Here is a 22,184-nt window from a genome sequence, read left to right on the forward strand (position 1 = left end):
TTAAGGGCCCCTCAGTCGTTTCCTTTTTATTTGGTACTTACCTAATTAAATTATAGATTAGTAACGATAAGCAACAACAACAAACACCTCTCCCAGATGGCGCAGCGGCGATGAAAAACTTTCACCACTTTCCCGTTGGACTAGTTTATTCAATTATTATTATTACGTTTATTCAATGTCATTCTGAATAGTTGTTAACGCTTTTAGTTTCTTACAGAGTATCACTCAACGTAAGAATAATCGGCGAAAAAATACTTTTGCGTATCTACTAAAGGCAGCGAATGAAGTCAGGCAGGTGCGCCGGCGCAGCGCGACGCAGCGGCTCGGGCGCGCTCGCATAGTCCGCTGTATCACACGCCGTTTATATCGCGGCGAGAGCAGCATTCATTATCCCCGCGATTTATGGCCGCCCCGCCCCCGGCGAGCCCACACTTATGAATACAATATCAATATTATTTTATTTGCCGTTCCCGGCCGCTTCCCTGGGTATTAACATTTTAGTGCCTTATGAATGTTTATTTTGAAACTCTAAGTTGTGCGGTCGATTGGTGTTGGTTTTCTCTGTTAAGCTCGCTATTCCAACTAAGTATGTACGATCATTTAATGCGGGGCATATTAAGTTATTACCTAGATTAATACATAATACTTAAGTAATTACCTTTTGCCTATTTTAGCACAAGTTATCCAACAGTCGTATTGTAGTGTTTTCCGACAAGGAAGGGAATTAAAAACAAATACAAAATTATGATGCACATATTATTGCCAATAGAATTTTTTTTTCAAACCCGAATTGAACTCTCATTTCCGCAGCTAATAAAATGGCAAATCGAACGCCTGCACGCCAGGCCATTTTTTCCGGCGCTATTGTCCTGCGGCGGCGTGGGCGTGACGCGGCAAGTTATGACGGCAATAATTCGCGCACAACGTATTATAATAACGCGCGTACGCGGCGCTCAACTGATTTACATGGCTTTTTAATTGTTAACAGGCTCGTGCGCCTCACGGGATGGGCGCNCTGGGCGCGAGCGGTTGTCTAGCTCATCTTTTGAAACGACCTGTAATTTGAATTTTACGTTTTTAATTGTTTTTTTTTTCAGTAAATAAAACGATATTAATTATTCCATCATTACGTAACCAATGAAATTGTTGTGAGGACTACATTGAGACACATCGACTAAAGGTGGATTCGACCAAACAAGAGTAAATATTAATCTCATAATAAATCGTCAGTTTTGACATATTTCCTACACTGACTGTTAATGTGCCAGTTATTCTAGGACAAAACTTTGGTCGAATCGGGCCTAAATAGTAGCTATTGAAATTACAAAAATTATATACTTAAATCTGTAAAAAAAACTGGCAATTTTATAGATGAGACTATAGTTTCATTTAAATGTGTTAAAATAAAATATCCTTATATTTCAGTATGTGTATTTTGAACACGTGCATTTGTTTACATATTTGGTAAATAGAGTCTGGATTAGCGCTAGATGTGTCGATCGCCATAGGCTCATTAGCGCAGGCCTCGCTTATAAGTTGGGCGGGCGCAGATATAGCTTGTGATTAGGGCGCGTCGCGCGGAGTCGCGGCGCGTCGCACCGGCGCGTGGCGTGTCGTGCCGCACGCGACCCTTCCGTCTCTTCAAACTGCTCGATTTAGATAATGCGGACGAACTTTACTCGACACTAGTTGGGATTGATAAATCGTCGCCGAGTTAGCGAAGCGTGCGCGATGATGACGCGTTGACAAAGTTTCCGTAACGTGTTAAATTAATGTAACTTGCTAGCACAGTTTGTCAGCCTAAACATATTAAGTGTATTAATACTCAGAATCATATTAAAGTTCTCGTTTAAACTTGATTTCTAACTTACAAACATTTAATTAATTCTTCCAACTGTGACACCTACTTTAATATACCTACTATTGAGGGGATCAGAAATACTTACTAATTATACCTGCCTTGAAATTTTATTTGTAAACTGGCTGAACACTCTAGCTGGAGATAAGCTTATTCGTTGCAAGTTGCAATTAAGTTATATTGAAAATGATAATAATTCCATCAATTAACGCTGCTTAACTTTACAAAAACCAGAGAAAATACAACAACACAAGGAGAGGCGGACGCTAGTGCGTGCGCTATATGCAGGCGACGGCCTTTGACGACTGCAGTCTCTGATTACATTACGCCATCTCGTGTTTTTCATCGCACCCGCACGCGCCCGCATGTATTATTCCGGGCCCGGCGATGGCGCTGCTCCCGCCGGCATGCATTATTCCGGGTGCCTACGTGGCCGGTGCCCGCGCTGTGCTTTGACAACGTCGCTTACGCGCGCCGGAGACAAGAACGTGGATTTCCGCGAATGCTTTACATCACTCCAATCTGAATATGAAACCAATGTCTCTGAAAACCAATGACGACTGCGAACATGTAACTTGAACAAGAAGTGTGCACGGTGGCAAAATTATTATTAAATGATTTTCATACACTTAAACTATTAACATAAAAAATAAACTGCTTCATTACGCTTTCTTACGCATTATTATACGCATGTACACGTTATAATAATATTAAGTATTTATTAAGTTCCACGAGTGAGAACACTGATCTTTAAAAAATCGCAATTCGGCGAAACGTCCAGCAGAACAAAACGGGTCTTATCCTAAAGTCCTAATATAAGTATTTATCAAATTGTATGCGAAATAAAAGCTCCCAGAACACCCAGAAGATCCGGATACATGCACCGCGTCCGAACCAAGAGAATAGAACGATAATTTTAACGAGGCAAGAATCGGTATTTGGCGAGCCCCGGCGGTACCGGTTTCGGCGGTCCGGCGGCGGCGTAATCCAGCTCACGCCACTCCGGCACAATATTAGTTCGGCCCTAATCGTGTTGGCGATTTGACTTCGCCCGGCGCCGGCCGCCGCCACCTTCATTAGATTTTCCATAGTCTGTTAATCTTGTACAATGTGAACCGGATTAACGACTCGATAAATAAATCTGCGGCGCATGCATTACTTTGTATTTTAGTCCCTAATGTCCAAAGTCAATTTTAATAGAAAATGTAGTCCTATTATTGTTTACACATACCAATTTATTATACATAAGCATTGTTTACACACACCAATTAAACCGCGGTCAATTCATAAAGTGATTCTTAAAGCAATCAATGTAAGTATTTCTTATAAAACATTTTACGTAACATATTCAGTGAATTTAAAAGATTTAGCAGCTATTTAACGATATGGCTATTATTGATTTTCCAAAAACAACGAGTACCCATGCAAAAATGATGCAGCAACGAGCGTTGCCTGGCGCGCCGCTACATCACCGACAAATTCGGCCCATATTAAGCTTTTATGAGTATTGGCTTTTAACCGCTGCCTTTTTCGTTACCCCAAACATGAATATTTGAATGACTATTCTGCGTGCTTTGTCTGAATTGCACAAACACGATGTTTTAAGCACCAGTGGACGATCTATCTGTAGAGCTACTTGTGGCTCAAGAGGCAACTTTGAAACGAAACCTCGCTTGCAACCGTATGTTTTGGTAATTCACATTCTTTATCTTTGTTAGTACATCGTCATCTTCAGCCTTTACAGCCGATGCAGTCATTGCAAGCTACATCATAACATAAACAACAATTTATCAAACTGATAACAGCTGCTTTAGGTCAATAGTAGACAGAATTTAATATGTAGTACAATATAAAAAAAAATATAAATAAGATTTTCAATATCGATTGCGTCATTGTATTACGGGTATTATTTATACTTCACGAAGATTTGAGCGATTGAAGCTGAAGCAGATGTTTCGGTTCGCGATGTTTATGTATTATGCGTTATTTCTATTGTTCCGCCCCGGCGTTTATCGCGGCGTAGAGATTCGTAATCTCTGATCTGAGTTATGAAACAAATTTTATTCATGACACGGAGACGTTCGCGCACATAAATAAGAGAGTTCTCTTGTACCAGGTTCCTCCTATCAATCTTTTGTATGTAAATATTCGATATCTACGAACAAATACGCCTTGCCTTCTTAAATAGTAATGGCGTCGATGAATATAAAGGTGCGGGTACATTGCGGCGGCGCATTTGGCATGCATGGGGCACGCAGTGTCGCCGCGGCCTTATTAATGCTTAAACCCTTATTATGCGCGGGAGGTTTTTGTTCGACGCGGGCGCTACGGAGCGGGGATTCTGATCCTTCATTACTGGGTTCTAAAGTGTTATGTTTACGTGCTGAATGTCAATATGGGCGGTCGTAATTGAAAAGTTTTACATTCGGGATAAAAAATATGTGAGTGGGGCTTTAAAGGATTGAATCGTTTAAGATTTTAACAAGAACTTGGTTTACCTATTATATCTTAATTTTTAATACCTTAATTTTTTACGTTGTCCACTCGTATTTTCAGTATATTGAATTTGTGTATTAGTCTTGGTTATCTCATTCTCCCATTGTATGGATGTCAGTGTCGGATTCAATGGTCTATTAGCAAGGCGTGCAACTTGGGTCAGTCCTATCGTCTTTACAACGGGGAGTCAGTCAGTCAAACTAAGCCGGGAACAAATACAGTATTATAGGCGGTTGCAGAGGCGTCTACGTTCCTTTTGCCTCTACATAATTGTGGTGTCCTGTCCAGTACGAGTAGCCAGCGTGGATGAATCGTGGCTTTGTGTATTTGTGACTAGATGTGAGATGTGGTGATACAGTCACGGTCCAGATGTCGCAGTCATGATGCAGTTGGTGTTTTACGTACAACTTATAGAAATACGCCCTTGCTGTGGCCTAATTCACGTATTTTGACACAGTCAAAATCTCGTTGATGTTTAGAAAATAATCATCCTATTGAAAAACATTTCTGAATCCGTATTTTCGATAGAACGATTACTCGATAGGATCACAATTCAGCGATTTGTTGTCGTTGAAGTTTTGTTGCGTGAATAGGGCTACTGTTAGTAGGTATTGCGCATCCTTTCAAGGATTCACTGACTAAAATAATAATTGTAAGAAACACCATACAAGGGCGAGTGTCATATTGAGTAGTGTGCGGCACTCACAGTAGTTGTTGGGGATGAGGTCGGGCTCGGCGTCGTCGTGGTCGGGCTTGGGCGGGCGCGCGGGCGGCTGCGGCGGCGGCTTGAGCGCGCGCGGGCGGCGGCGCCGGCGCAGCCACAGAGCGCACGCGCCCGCCAGCAGCGCGCACACCGCGCCCGCGCCCGCGCCCGCCGCGCCCACCAGCCCGCCCACGCCCAGCGGCGCCTCCGATGCTGCGGACAACATTAATATCCTTGAATCAATAAATAAATATCCTTGAACATTTTACACTGCGCTTCTAGTCCCAATCTAAGCAAAGCTTGTACTATGGGTACTAGACAACGGATATAAATATACTTATAGTACGACCGCCTAAATGACGTCACATATCTTAAGAAGCGGGCGGAGTCGTTAGACTAGACTAGAGATAAAATCAAAAAAGTTCACTGGATAATTCTCAAGATATATGACGTCACAGTGAAGTGGTTAACGTTAAACGTTCCGCATGCGAGGTCTCATTTAAGCGGTCGTACTATAAATACTTCTTTTTTTTATAAATACATACATAAATATACACATAGAAAACACCCAGTCCAATGCAAACAAATATGTTCATGCACACAAATGTTTGTACTGTGCGGGAATCGAACCCGCAACCTCCGGAATAGTAGTTCGTTTCGAACCACTACCTACACCAAACGGCCGACATTCATTATTAACACCACCAACTTTAGAGGATCACCTTGCGAATTGAACACCAATGCAAATCTAAAATTCATTTTCCAATATTAAAATAAACCAACAACATGATAATTATATGGATGCATTGTACATTACATAGAACAATAGGACGGTGCCTGCTGAAAATTTTGTATTGGGACTTGCTAGCAATTTTGGTAGACTTTGTTATGAGGATCTTTTGATTGTCTAAAAAAATGTAGCTTATTGATCAACCCCAATCCTTTGAGATAAAATAATGCATTGTTCATCTTGAGCAGGAACAGTTTAATTAACGAAATCTGAGAAAAATCTCGCAGCGAGTTAAAAACAAACTCAAACCACTTAATCCGATTTAGAATAGTTCAAATTAACGCGATTCCATTTTTTTTGTTGCGAATTAAAATGTGCAAAGTCGAATCCCAATCGAACGGGAATCGGAGATGGAATTAGCATTTTGTATAAAGAGTCCGGGCGGTGCAGGTCGTTACGTTAATAACTTAATTGAAAGCAACGCGAGGGGGGGGGGGAGGCTGTCCAGTGTGAGAATGAGGAATAAAAGAACATTGGAATGGTGTCAGCTACTTGACAAGCCAATCGACTGTTTCACTCGTTTCCTCTCATCTTAGTTTTCAATCAAAAAGCAAACTATTCAATAGTACTTTACTACAGATAAACTGACCATTTAGATTTGCGTTTCATATGATTTACATTTTTAATACATTATGGATTAGTAAACATTTTCACGGGTCTATTTAATACATACTCAGGTGAGATACAGGCCAAGAGCTTCCTCATTGTGGATATAAAAAAAATATTACTTAATTATACATAACAATAAATACCTACATCTAACTGCGTTAATAATAACCTGTGTCAAAAAAAGTCAAAAGTCAAAATTTCTTTATTTGTTTAGACTAATAAATAGTTCTTACAAATCGTCATTTTGCTCTTAAGGAGCCTCTACATGTCTCATAATCTTTTTACCCTACCAGCGCTTCGAGACCAACATTTGGCAAGTGCTGAGAAGAAACGCCGCAACAAACTCAGTCACCACTGTCTGCCGGTTAATATAAATAAATAGAAATAGTAGTAGTAGGTACATTCGATTCAGGAGCAGTTCACTGAATTTACCATGCATTCTTGTATGGTGTATCTTATAAGAATGGGTATACAAGATTGCGTGGTATATTAAACAAGGTAGTGACGTGCGGGGGGGGGGGAGGCTGTCCAGTGTGAGAATGAGGAATAAAAGAACATTGGAATGGTGTCAGCTACTTGACAAGCCAATCGACTGTTTCACTCGTTTCCTCTCATCTTAGTTATTCAATCAAAAAGTAAAATATTCAATAGTCGTTACTTTTCACTACAGATAAACTGACCGTTTAGATTTGTAGATTTGTGTTTCATATGATTTACATTTGTAGATTAGTAAAACGACATTTTCACGGGTCGGTGCTTTTGAAGAGAAAATCAATACAATATTTTTGCGAAAATTATGTAGTAATTAATTAATGTTAAAACCAAAGTTCTAATTATTGGTCTATCAAAATAAGCACTGACACTGCAGTCTAGTATAACTATTTAATAACTACTACTTAATTATACATAACAATAAATACCTACATCTAACTGTGTTAACAATAACCTGTGTAATAATGTAATTAATTGTAGGCAAACATACTAACTGGGACCGCTCTTTGTTCAATGTTGACGGAGGCATTATGAAATCACTACTTGAGAAAAGTTTCCGTATCACAAACACAAACAAAGAAATATTTGTCTAGCGACGAACAGCAAAGAAATCTTGAATGAAAGTTTTCGGGTAAAGTTCCACGCACACAGGTGAAGTTCCCATAAGAGAGCATATCCGTTACAATCGCAGCGATTACGAAGTTGTCGGCCGGGGAGTTGCGGAGTTGCGGGAGTTGCGCAAATCTGTTCGAGTTGCCAACTAATTAGCAGCGAGACGCGACGCGAATACTTTCTAGTTGCGATATGACGCGCGTGTGCAATAACGCGCCAACTAGGCGCTCTCTAGGGGCTTAAGTTTTAGTGGTTCTATATTGCGTAGTATACCTACATTGGTAGGTATTTACGTGATATCATTCTACTTTCGCGAAGCTTTGGCTCGCTAAATGATGATTTAGGTATTTTTTAAGTCATTGAACTAAGCGACTCTACTTCACACTTTATTTCACTCTCTGACTCTACTTTTCACTTTTGCTACAAAGGACAATGTTCGTTCTCCATACATTGTTCGCCTAAGAACCAACAATTTTGACATATTACTACCCGAAAGCGAAANACAAAACTGGTATTTTGCAGGTTGCCGATAAAAAAAATGTTTTAAAATCGAAGTAGGTACCCACATTCCGTGTACGTAGTCGGAAATGTACCTCATGGCGTGCGTTCTGTCGCGGGCGGGATGAGCGCAGCGCGAGGATATTGCCGATGTCGGCGCCGTGCTTCGGAGAAAATTGTTTTCCAGCGGAAGGAAGCATTCTCGCGTTTCAGTTTGAAGCCGACGACGCCGGCCAAAGGCCCGGGCGGCCAATATGAAACTGCCATTACCTTGCGTCCGTCATTTCCACGAAATAAAAGCTCGAATTGAAAAGCTCGCGCTCGATATATGAACGTGCGTGATCGTAAATCAATAGTGAGTGCGTGTAAGTGCTCGTTGGGGCGTTTAATAAGTGCGGTTGGCAATAAGCTGCCGGCCGTTTACCATGCGCCGGTCGCTCCGGTACCTGCGAGATTATCCGCGGAGAGTTTTGATCAAAACTAATGCGGGTCGGATTAGCACAAAAATACCCTAACCCTCCATTAGGGTTATGCGAGTATGGATAAATAATGGTAGATAATAGAGTTGCATTATAACATTACATAATCCATAATCTGCGGCGTAAAGTTCGTGCCGTTCTGCCATCGAAGTAACGTTTCGTTAATATTTTATTCTGTTTATTAGTGTGCCAAGGGACGGGTACCTGGTGGTAAATGGGCACGTTTTGTAAACATATGCTGCTATTGATGCCTTTCACGGGGTATTGTGGCATCTTTTTCGAGGTTAAGCTTCAATTAGAACCTTTAATTTATTGAAAACTTTGCCACCGCAAAAGGGCTTCGTTCGTGTCCGAAAGAGGCTCAACCCTCGCACAAAATATTTTAAGGGTTAAGTTAAAAACACAGATTTAATTAATATGTGTGATACACAATCACGGATTTGTATTCAATCCCTATACGAGTATTTATACTTGAAACGAATCTGAGCTATATTAACTTCAGGTACACATTAATATTTTTCATGTACACTTTAATATAACGGCCGCAGTTCCCGTAGTTCGTAGCACGCAATTCGTGGCTAACTAGACACAACTAAAACATACATATAGACCGCAAAGCACACAAGTATATCGTGATTATCCTCCCTGAATAATGCAGGCAAGTTTCAATGTACATTGAATAGGCTGTTCGCTCATATTTATAGTGTCGCGCGCTTCCGCTCATTTGCATTGGTGCATGTTTCGTGCCGCGCCGTATCTTCGGCAGTTTACTACATACTGTGTAGGTAATTATGATACATACGTCCTTGGTGATAAACATATTTACTTTATACTGGAATAATAATGCTAGCGCATTGACCGTAGTTTCTAGGCTCTATTTCAAAACATTTGCAAAGTCTCTCAATAAAGTGTTAACACACAACAAACATGATTTTTTTTGCTCGAAAATCTTAATCTTACGTACTAACTATTTACATACCTACAAGTTTGCACGGAACGTACATATTGAATTATTGATCTTACTAATTCTTATTAATTTTTAAATGTGAAAGTTTGGATGTCTGGATGTTTGTTACTCTTTCACGCAAAAACTACTGAACGGATTTTGATGAAACTTTACAGTATTATTGTTTATAACCCAGAATAACATATAGGCTATAATTTATGACGATCTGTGACAGACTAAATTTCACGCGGGTGAAGCTGCGGGCAAAAGTGAGTACCTATATCTATAAGCATTCTAAATAAATATTTTATCTTCGATGTTACAGATCTGCTAGAAATTGAACACTAGAGATTACTATAGAAATAATAAAATACAAGTAAAACCAACACAATACATTAGGTACATCAAAATGATTGATAGTGTATTGAAGATATCCAATTATTATCAGCGAAAAATAAATTCATCTTGTAGGATTTGTATTGAAAAAGCCTTTAGCAAGTTATAATAAATAGATCTTCGAAATATCTTGTTGGCAAAGATAAACTCCGGCGCGGGGTCACTTCAAAGGGTGCTCGAAGACGGTAAACAGCGCAAAATTATAGCTGGCAATTTGCACAAATTAATGTAAATATTAATCATAGGCAGCATTAACGGCGCAAGTTCCGGCGAAATGTATTCATCGGCCGTCTCGGTATCGCAAACAGCGGCACAACTGCAATTAAACGAGTTTAATTAGTTGGCGCGTGCGTCGGGACTCGGGGCGCTGTGGCGGCGCTAGTGCGCGGCCGGCTGCTCCCGGCCTGCCGCTGTCAACTTGCGGTCCAGTGTGTAAATCATTCACATTTTAACTTGGCGATGAATAAGTACTAAATAGTATTCTTCAGGTTAATTCAAGACAATTCGTATTTGTACGCTTTAATTAACCATTGTTTCTTTATTTACAGGTAAATACTGGAGGAATTTGGTAAGTCTTATTTTTTTTGTTTATTTTTCAAATTAACGTTTTGTTCGCACATTTTCCGAAACCTCCGAAGAAAATGCGAAGTTTATGTAATTTTATATGTCACTTGCCGCGCACGTACTCGATATCTGCCATAAGAACCTATTTGGGCATATCATTTTGGCGCGTGAAGCCTAAACGCTGACGTATTGGGTGCGGAAGGCGGCGGCTTATAGAGCCAATATTAACTGGGCGAGTCCATCAATCACCGCGCGTCGCCGCTAATGCCGCGCACTTCCTATGAAGGTCGCGGCGATTGTCGCATATTTACGATACCGACACGTTTCACCTCCATTTTGCATATCTAGGTCATACTTGTGTATGAACAAGAGTGCTGAATGTAGGCCTACAAAGTGTTTTAGTTGTGTATAGTCAGATAACTAGGTACTTGTTATGTTATGCTTTTACATTATGTGATTGATTAGGCATAGTTTTCCCCTGCCCTCAGCTTTTGCGCTTATATTATTTAATTAAATGTGAGACCCAGCTGCGGAATTAGATTGACATTGAATAAAAAAACCCGCCGAAGGCTCGTCCCGGACCCAATCATTAGTGCGACGCGTAATAGGATTCCTCATGCAAGCAGATCCAGTTATAGGGGTCCGGCCTGATAACCTTCCTAATCGGATGTGGATTTTGATGGAAAAGAAATAAGATGTTCGAAATGAAATCAAATATTCATACTCTTATGACGGTAAAATTTTATGCTACGTCTTTCAAGATATTGAATCCATAGTGAATTCGAGGAGCGCGATAAGGAGCATTTGGAATGCAAACGTCAGCGCATCTAAACCGCACAACTGCGACTCAATTTTGGTCGATGCGGGGGCGCGTCGGTCGTTCATAAAAATATGCATCTGGTCGTAAAGTCGTCGACAGCATCGCTTACGAGATTTATTCGGCAGAGCGGCGCGGCGGAGCTAGCGAGCACAACGCCGCGTGAAGCGGTACGACCTCGACTTGAAATGTATCAAAACTGAGCGCTTCATATTAATCCAAGATGTCAATAGTGCGTAGTGTAGGTATGTTGATATGACTGCCCAATAGACGAATGTCGTAACATGTCAAGCTATTGATGTTAATCAACTGGGCGATGTGGAAATCATTGGGGGAGGCCTATGTTCAGCAGTGGACGTCCTGTGGCCGAAATGGTGATGATCGTGATGAGACGTTTGCATTTAGCTATGAATTACTGCGATAGGATCTCGCTCCGGATGAACTGTTCTTTCTGTGCTCTTCTATTCTGCGGAGCGGGCGCAGTGCATCGAGCGGTAAATCACTCGCCTCTCGCCGACACGCAAAAACGACGACCAAACGAATAATCATTATTCATTGCACTTTATCGATGATTTATACGCGAGTTATTGTATTTTTCCGCTCGTCGTAATTAATCCGACAAATCTGCTCCGAAATATTGCGCTCGGCGCTCGAACGGATCCGATTTATAATACGGTGATCGGACATCCCTCAGTATTATTTATTGCGCACCGCACATGTCTGTTCCCGACGTGTGTACTTTTACTACCATTTGCAATAATCAACATTTTGATTGGGTTATGTGCAGCGTGATTGTGACGTCGCGTTTATGAATGTTATTTCAAAACCGAACTCGAGCATTTAATGTCATTAACGTTCAAACACAAATTTTGACTAAAATAAAACCAATAGAAGCAAGTAAGTTTTTTATGTTAGACTTGTGATGTGTTTGAAAGGCCAAACTTAGGTAGTAGTCAACTTTGTTACAAGGAGTGGCAAGACAGATGGTAGATATTCAAGAACAGCCTTATGAACCACGAGTTAATCGGTAAATTAATCGGTTTCTTGTGATTTTGATACAAGTAGCCGAATTATTTTCAATTGGTGTGGCTTTAAGTGGTAGGAGCTACTGGAGTAGAAATGTCGCCTTGTGTAAAGACGGTGTCCAGTCTCTTGGCAGCGGTTATCGCTATGAACGGGATAATATCCGTAGAATTTCAGTTTAGACGGACATTTATGTACATCGCACCTACGATTTGAATTTGGTCAACCAATTCGGTCGGAAGGTCAAAGACGGATGGAATAGGTTAAATTGTGACGACTTTGAGTGATCGATTTTTATGAATCATTTATACTTTGATCTAAAGCATTGAACGTTAACTTATTATGTAACTATTCTATAAAATCTAAAGACTTTATAGAATAGTTACAAAATAAGTTTAAAAATAATATTAATTATTTTATTAACAATTTTAGGTTATTATTATGCTAATAGCTATAAAAAGTAATATTTAAACCCATTTAAACAAGAACGGAATATAAATAATTTACGAAAAATCTACTTCGTTTTGTTACAACCTAGTAATGTTTGATGTAAAAGCTCTATTGCTAAGCAGTGAGCGCCCTAGCTAGTGGATAGTGCACTAAAACACACCGTAGAATACTAACGGCTAAGAATAGCCACAAAAAAACCTGTCTTGGGCCTATATTTTAGCCGTAGAACAAAGGGCGTCGTATTTCAGCGAATCACCGCGCAGATTTATGTGCGCCGGCGCGCGGCCGCAAATAAAAATGATGTGCTTGGGCATAATTTCCACAAACCCGCTCTAGATTCAAACGCCTGTATTTCACTACATTGATTGGGATAAAACGGATTTATGGGATGACCGGATTCACTCTAAGCCGGACAAAAACCACGCTCGATTCTTCCTTTTCACGAAATCTGGGGGTTGCTTTTATTTTCGTTTATATGTAAAGGGTTTAGTGAGTTTGCGAAACAGCAATTTAAATAAAAAGTGCTCAATACTTATCGAAATAGCGATGTGGAGAGTAAAGTAACATACTCTTATGTAAAATCTTAAATAATAATTAACGCAAAATAACTATTATCGACCACAGTTCCAGCTACCTATTTCCGTTTTTTCTCTCGCTCTCATCAAATGGTGGTTCTTTGTGATAGAACGAGACGACATGATCGGAAATGGGTAGCTGGAACTGAGGCCAATAATACAAGCAGTATTTTTTTAAATTAGCTCATTTAAGTGTAACTCTACCCACTTCTGACTGTTGAATACTTAAAGTGTGTCTGGCAAGTTGAAGATTTTGGCATTTCCATTTTGCAGCATGTTCCTGGTTTCAGTGTTATGATTATTTCGTGTTCTATAATTTCAGTGCAACTTCTATGATCTGTGTTCTCCAGAGTGTGGAATGTAAAATTCAGAGGCATGTGTCGTGTTCAAGTATTGTGTTGTGTTGTGGCAGATCAGGGAGAACAGAAATATGAACTGTATGTGCCCTGCTGTGCGTAATCATAGAGAGCCGTTCTAACTCTTGCTCACCAAAGGTGTCTCAGAGCGATGCGATCATTTCATTGCACTTTATGGCCGTTGCTATTCGACTCGTGTATAGCTTATTGATTATAAGAGTTGCTTATTGGATTTAGCTTCGCTTTTCTAAAAATGATAAAGAAAGTAGTAGTCTTTTTTTAATTGCCAATTATCTAACATAGTTCGCAGTAAAGATACTTCTTCCTGAATCTAACCTGAACACTACAGCTACTCGTACTTTGTGACATGGTGGGATTGTGATGAAATATCTGTATTGCACACTTTAAAATAAACAAATAAACCCCCAAGCGAGTGCTAATCTTTTCCAAATAAACCCAGCCGGGCGGGTCAGCCCGCCGGCCGGTCGCGCGAGCAGAGTGTATTTTTTCCGACCCGGCTGATTTCCGCGCGCGCGAGTATTTACTTTCAATTCGCTTCTAAAGTTATTGCCGTTTGCTCGCAGCTCGCCACGAGCTGTGCTTCGCATTCATTTAGTTTTTTTGCTGCATATAAAAGGTTTTTTCTTGAAATAATTTAACATTACTTATTACCAGTACATACATGTATGCTTTGATTGACAGCGTAGAAAACATATTTATGCTTATTTAAGATATAGTGGTAATAATCAGATCCAAATACCAAAGTTAGCATAAACTGGATCGGAATCGTAATCTCCATTATACATATATTTATCATCACAGTGAATTTACTCCGGAATGTAGTAAGTAAGTCGCACTGTGGTCGTACATTCTGCTCTACTACCTATTCAATTGAACGAAAAGATTTTCATAAATATTTGGTTATTCCTTCAAAAATAGATTTATTTAAAGCCAAAAACTATGTACAATTTTCCTTTTACGCGCTTGCCATACCGGAAATGATTGTTTCAGAGAAACGCAAAAATTTATGACATTCCGCATATCGACTACATGGCACGAGTAACTTCCACGTGTGTTTTATTTTCAATGCTTATCTTCGAGATGCGACCTTTAATTAAGGATTCGCCGGTTTGACATTCATAAATATGTACCGCAATAGTAAAAACCCTCCAATTAAGAGGCGTCAATTCATTATTGAGAAATTAATATGCATTTAAGATCGGTTGCTATAACGGGAAAGCATTAAAAATAATTTATTCCTAGTAAGATGTTCTGGCAGGCGTAAATCTTGCAGTAGATTATGAGTTCACTTGATTTGAATGTTTGATTTTCCATTTCCTCCGAATTTCTTCGGCACAATTCGTCTCACGCATATTCAATATTGCCTCGCGAGTGAATTTATAAAGGTGATATATTTTATTTTGTCAGCGATGTTACTGGGTTTGCAATTTCTCCGCGTAGGAGCGCGGAAATGACGCGGCGCCGCGCGGACGATATGTCGCTGTCGGCGGCGGCGCGAGGTGCGAATCATTTGTTACAATCGCTGTACCTAATTGACTGGCTGTGCGGATGTAACGGTGCAGTCTATTATGCTCTCTATATCAATCTATTGAACAAGGAAAATCTGTTTTCTTGCAATATGTATTTCCAGAGACGTCACACGAAAAGAGATAAGAAATAATTTTCAGTAGGATTGAGATCTTTTCTGGTCTAGTTTTACAAGTGAAAAATTCAATTTAAAAAACCAGGAAGGGTGCGAGTTACGTAATGAAATATACCACCGCTCGCAGGTTAGGCGCGTCGGTTTCGAATAATATTATGTTGACGTCCCGTTCCCGGCGCGCGCCGGGCTTCTTCTGTACTTACATGCAGCCAAAAACTATGACTCAGCCAACTAAAAGTTGATGGTCTACGCCTAGGCTTAATGATTATCATTTTATAATTATTCCGTATTCATAACCACCTGTGTAACCACTGTTCAAGTAAAGTAAAAAAATATGCATGTTTAAAAATGATTTAATTTTACTTCATCCATTTAAGTAACAAGAAGTACGAAAAGTTGTAAATATGCAGCATAAATCAAAGGTAAATTTATTGGAATCGCCAAAAGGTAGATTTAAATCGAACGAGTGGCTCTGCTCGCCTTCATTGATATGTAAGTAATATTCAATGGATTGCAGGTATATGTGGATGTATATTTAAATATTCATCACAAAATATTAACAGATTAATGAAAAAATAAAGACTTAAAGTTATCAAACAGTCACTTTAGTATAGCTAAAAACAACCTGGCCATTATCTTATAGATTACGTGGATTGAGTCTATTCGTATCGTAAAGAAGCTTTTACTGAGCAGGTTAAAGAACTAGTGTCAAACGGTGGTCTAATGAGATCCTTGTCGACCAATGTCTGCATTTGGAAATGCTTTGATAAATGAATAAGTAATTTTAGAGCTTAATTCAGAAAAATTTATGTCTTGCGTTACATATTTTTTTATCCTATACTTACTATTAAGTTTATCTAGGCGAAATAGGTGCGTGGTGGAGACCGCCGCCGGCCGCCCGCCGCGCGAGATTGGGCGCCGCCCGCCCTACGCGCCATTACGTGGGCTAACTAGCGGACGCCACGCTTTTTCTATCAACCGGCCCATTGGGCGGAAATGATCCCATGTTTGGGGAGCACCGATTAGAGTTCATATATTTCAAGATTTATGAAATTTGACACTTAATATCAATTTAGGAAATGGCTATGTTTAACTAGAGCATTAAACATAATAAGTAAACGTGAGAACTGTGGCTTTTATAGATTACAAGCGGTACTTATTGTAATCTTCGCGATTTCGCTTAAATCAAATCAAATATAATTATTCATTCGCGTTTTCGAGTTAATAAAATCTTTAGGTTAATCAAATATACAACCTAATGCTGTGTAGTGTCTGTTGCTTCTGGCCATTACAATGCAAATTTACAATAAAAATGAAATAAAATTATTGAAATTGTACTTGAAAAGGGCCTACGTACCTACTTATAAAGAATTTGAATTAATGATCACAATAAAAAGCTTTGACTATAATGTAGGTAAGTTTGTGGCAAGTGATGCAGAAGCCATTACTTTAATACGAGTAATAAAAAAGCGCTTTAACTGTGCTTTTGTATTTAGAGTTCTATGGCAAGTGTCACGTCGAGCCGGCTAATTACGGCGACAGGAATCTCGAGTCTCGACGATTTCTTTGTACAGTCGACACAATGAGTCGAATTCTTTCTTTATTGTGGTGTAATATAACTGAGGCTTGCCCCAGAAATGCGCAGGAAAAACAACCAGCTTACGAGTAAGACTATAGGTACAACCGATAACCGATAACGACCATAATACATAAATGACAAGATTGGCAAATTGGCGACGATTAGGACGACTCGGCACCCAGTTGGGAAGTTTTTATTCCGCCAAACAACACTTATCTTTAGGCGTCAACTTGACTTTGATGTTTGGTGCCAATTTTATAAAAAAATATCATAAAGTATTTGTGCTTGAAATAACTGTGTACTACGCTACGATTGAATGGTCAAAATAATAATGGTTTTTGCTGTGGATATCATTTATTCAGTAATGTACACTTCCTGATCTGTTTGAAACGACTTGGTCGGTAATTTCGAGCTGTGTCTGAGGTGAAGCCGAGCTCTTGAGAGGCCCTCGATTAATCTGTCGGTAAATCCGGGTGGTTTAATTAAAATGGGATTATCTGAGGCGGTGCCTACCGCATCGATCCGCCGAGCGGGCCCCGGTGACCGGCGCCTTCGCTGGCGACCACTTATAGTCCAAATAGTTCCCCAGGTTTGGCTGAAGCTTAGTTAATCTATAAAGTTATGTTGGACGGCAGTTCAGAGAATCGGCTCTCTAGTGACCCACGAGTTCTCTCCACCTTGACCAGCACCCTCCGTTGATGGGCACTTACATTGTCTACATAGTTTCTTAATATAGTTAAAGATTAATAATTTCTGAAGTCAATTCGGAGAATTGGCCTTGGGCTAGTCTATTGACTGAAGTGTATAGTTCTGCGTTGACCACCGCCCTGAATTTACGGGTAATTGGTTACACTGTCTGCATAGTTCTCGAACTGGACTAAAGTGTAATCAGTGATTTTTCGATAATGTGAATTAAAGTTGTCACCTGCTACGTCGAATCGTAGAACTGTGTGCCTACCATGAGTTTACGTTAGGTGTGCTCGCTAGCGACTACGTAAAAAAATGACATTTAAATGTATGACGTATTGTGCAGCGCCCCTAGCGGCTACTTTCAAGAAATAAAATCTTCATAGAATTTTTTGACGTATTCGCTAGCGAGCTCACCTAACGTAAACTCATGGTAGGCACACTTACCTTTGAATCGGTTTAACTGTAGTTGACGCTGTGTTGGCAGGCGTTCGTAAATAAATATTACTAATAGCCCCCTTCAAGGTAAGCTAAATAGTGTGTTTCGAGTTGATACACCACAACCGTGCCACAACAGTCCAGCGGCGTTCGTACCCATGTTTCTCGTATCTTTTAATTTTTATTAAGGCGATAGGTGAGGCAAAACTGCAAAAAAGACCTCTCTTTGAATCCCTACTCCTCCTAAATGGATGATCCAAACAAGAAAAAAAAATATGTATGAGATGTATGATATCTTAAACTAAAAAATTGTTGTTCGTTTTTTTTGTTACAACTATTAGTTTTGACAGAAAAAATTCTTAACTTTCTTCTAATTTCACCAAATAAATTTCCTACTACTCCTAAACGGCTGAAGCGATTTTAATGATTCTTTCACCAAATGATAGATTTTTTTTAATTCTTTTTTGAAACATAAAATAAGCTTCGCAAATTTTTTTGATCTGCGTAAATTAAAATCGAGTCAACATTCCGGTAGGCAGTTAAATTAGAATTCGCAGCGCGTCGCAACTGTATTCTGAGCGCTCTTTGATATCGGGCAGAAGCGCGGGCGCGCGGTGAGAGACACGTTGTCTCGCTCTAATGCTCAAGGTCGTTCGGCCAAGTAATCGCCTTAATGTATGTAATGTTCAGCTCTACAAATAAATTATGTTATTCGCACCGTCATTTGTATGATATAGTTTACGACTCCATGTTATAGCGGTCGTTAAATGCATGACACAATGTAAACTAAGTGATTAAAAAACATGTTACATTAACAGCTGCCCTAAATTGATAAAATGCTAATAGACGACGACATAACGACGCGCGGTAATGACACGCAACACTCTGGAGAAGGGCAGACGTGAATATCTTACTGAGAGCTGCATGATAATCTTTTTCAATTAAGAATGAGGTGCTAAGATGCGTCTTATGAGAAAAATTAAATAATAACCGTTTGCAACGTCTGTGGCCGGGGGCGCCGTCAGCGCGAGATGTCGCGCGCTAAAGTGGGGAAGTCATGACGCGCTCGACTGGTGCCCGACATCAAATCTTCCGAGCGTTTTACCCGCCACTTTTCCTTGTTACTTATATTTTTCCCGGAGAGGCTAATGTTTTCCCTCCTCGGCTAATAATTCGCGCAGGATAAAGGCCGCTCCGGCAGCACTTAGCGCGGCCCTCCGGCTGCGTGCGTCCCGCGGGACCGCCGCTTCCTTGCCCTCCAAATTGAGTTTCGCCGAGTGATTTAGAACAAAAACTAGTTATAGACAAGTGTGCGATTCGTATGTTTCAATTCCGAGCTAATGATAGCGCGCCAGGTTGGGCCGCTACTTGTTGGCTCGACCATAGTATAATAATGAGTATTGGCTCTACTGTATGGGATATGGGAATCTTAGAATTTTCAGTCATCCTATAATTCTCTTGATAGGGACTAGAAGTAATATTATAAATTAATATAATATGTTGAATAACATTCTTGAATAAATATGATATTACACAAATCACAGAAATTACAGTTATTTCTATTTATTATTCAATTCTATATCCATGCATGTCAAAACAGCTTGAAATACTAATCTAATATATGGGTATTCGTTTTATATGAAGTCGTGCGGCGGCGAGCGCTGGCTTTTATGGCGTGATATAATAAAGAAGCGTCAGTTGCGGGAAAAAATTGCAATCTTGAGAGTGGATAGATATTGCGATTGCAGCCGCCAGCTGTAGCCGGCAGTAAGGCTATGCAGATTCGCGCTAATTGGGGAAACATTGGGGAAAGTAGGCTGAAAGTGTCAATTCCGTATGTAAATTTTACGCCCCTTTTGTGTTGTTGAATATTTTTTTGAAAGGGTAACTTTCATTTAGTTAAGTAGGTAATTTCCAGTTTTGTTAAAATTGCACACGAGTTTTTATCTATTTAAGTTTCTGCGGGAGACTCAAATGATCATGAAATACATTTAAATATAGCTCTTTTGCTTTCGTTAGTCTTTTCTTATAATTACTCGTATGAGTCATTGAACGGTACCTACATGAGTAAACTCACTTAGCTATTTTGAATTTCTTTCTAAAAATCCTGATTTTCTTAATTATTTATAAAACCACTCTTTTATCGAAAACAAAACTAACTCAAATTTTGGGGCATCTCTAGCTCGTAAGCATTACCACGTACATGTGGCTAACGCATATCTTTATAAAGTCTAACACCAGTATACGGTTCATGGTATCACCACGATAGAAGAAGTATTCTCCACCACATTTAAAATAAAAAAAAATATCGTTGATAATGTAGCCCAAGGCCAAGGTACAAATGAACATACCTGTTCGTTTTTCTGGATCCCTGAAGAGCAAGTCGTCTAGGCGCGCGGGCTGCGAGCGGCCCTTGGCGTTGACCGCCACCGCCACCAGTCGGAAGCGGACGTCCCACTCCAGCCCGCGCACCGTCCACAGCGGCTCCTCCGACGTCAGGTTCACCCTGCAGGATGTACGATGCAGTTAGCAAACGATTTACTCATTTTATAGGTAGGTGTGGACAGTCATAGCGACAAATAGTTCGTGACGCCCAACTGACTACACGAAAATTTAAACCGAGCATCGGTTTTAATTTGTATTTTTAGTGTTGATCTTTGGCAGTGATAGATAGTTGTGCAAAATAAACTGGACTTTACATGTAACACTAATGCTGAAGTCGTATTCTAAGTGACTGTTTATAAAATCTTTTCGATTTAATTATATCCTATTTATCGACTCTATCGAATAAGAAACAGGATCATTCTGCGTTCTTATTATTGTAATATGTAGTTGGATCGGTTTTTATTTATTTATTACGACATAAAAATCAAAGATTTATGAAATAGGTGTCACAATGGTCTTCTACATTGTTTAACACTGAAGAATGTGTACATTTTTAAAGAACAAGCAGTCACATAACTCTAACAATGTTGCATCTGCGCTCGGAGCACTCCGCAAGCAGCAGCAGTAACTAGTGACAATCGCGATGGATCGCTGCAGTCGCGCGCAAGAACTGGACGCGGATTAATGATGCGCTGCACTCGCGAGGAACGCTCCTTCGCAGTGGTTCCCAACCGTCAACAGCAGTCAAAATGTGGCCGGCAAACGATTTCCAAATTCGTCGTGGGTGGCCTTGTAAAATAATTAATCTTAAGGTTAACCTACCAGGCTGCGATAGAGAGGAGCATCGAGCATGCTAAGTATTAGGAGAAATGATAATGGAACAAAGCACCAGAAAACGCACGAAGGTAGATTAAGACGGAACGGAAATTGAAATGGATACGTTACATAATCAGGGGCATATAAAAATGGACTGAAACCATGGTTCTGGTATTCCAGAAATACAAAAAGGAAAAGAAGAAGACAATTTCGAAGATTGGAAGATGTTATAAAAGCAACAGATATACGTAAGAATGGAGGAGAATATTAATATCAAGGTACTAAACTACGCGTACGGAGGATGCATTTTGGATTGATCTAGTTTATTTTTCTTGTACGGCATGGTCCCTGTTAAAAACATAAACAACGAAATAATCAAAGCGATCTCTGGTCCAGGAACAGTTGGGAACCACTGCTCTATCGGAACCGAGCACTCCCGCTGACGTATTGAATTCAACGGTTTATTTCTTGTTATTGGAATTAGTATGTAACTACAAGGATAGACTGGGTAGTTCTGTGATCGCTTGGATGTCTTATGAGATTAATACGATTGTTGACAAAAGCCAGTCTTATTTGTATTTATTTGAGACATAAACATCAACGTAGCCTTGAGATTCTATGGCTTTGTTAATTGTGCGTTAGATATACTGTACGGCGCCCTCGAGGCCGCGTCATAATCATGATCGTGATCATAATCATGATCATGATCATAATCATGCACACTTACGCGCGGCCTATTATCGCCGGCATCGCTCGGGAGTTCAACACGACGCTCATTTGATTTACTGTAATTACTTTCGGCCGGCCTGCGCCCTGGATGCAGGAGCTGATCCCACACCAGGGTAAATATTTGTTGGGAACAGATATTTCCCCTGGGCCCAGCTCCTTTGGTTTACCTTAACTGTTTCGTAATCAAGACAAATAGGTGCAATAAATTTCTTTCCCTAAATAC

General features: G+C 40.0%; 1 protein-coding gene across 1 annotated transcript in view; it reads right to left on the minus strand.

The window, feature by feature from the left end:
- Nucleotides 1–22,184, minus strand: part of side-II (sidestep II transmembrane protein) — a gene marked incomplete at its 5' end in the record, with an annotated part of 117,723 nt that overhangs the window by 9,171 nt on the left and 86,368 nt on the right. Inside the window, 2 exons of the mRNA XM_028308791.1 lie at nt 5,177–5,270; nt 20,383–20,537. Coding sequence (XP_028164592.1) covers nt 5,177–5,270; nt 20,383–20,537 — 249 coding nt within the window. The remainder of the gene's footprint in view (nt 1–5,176; nt 5,271–20,382; nt 20,538–22,184) is intronic.

Source organism: Ostrinia furnacalis, unplaced genomic scaffold, assembly GCF_004193835.3.
Source record: "Ostrinia furnacalis isolate ACB-3 unplaced genomic scaffold, ASM419383v2 OfSCF2503, whole genome shotgun sequence".
NCBI classification, from domain to species: Eukaryota; Metazoa; Arthropoda; class Insecta; order Lepidoptera; family Crambidae; genus Ostrinia; species Ostrinia furnacalis.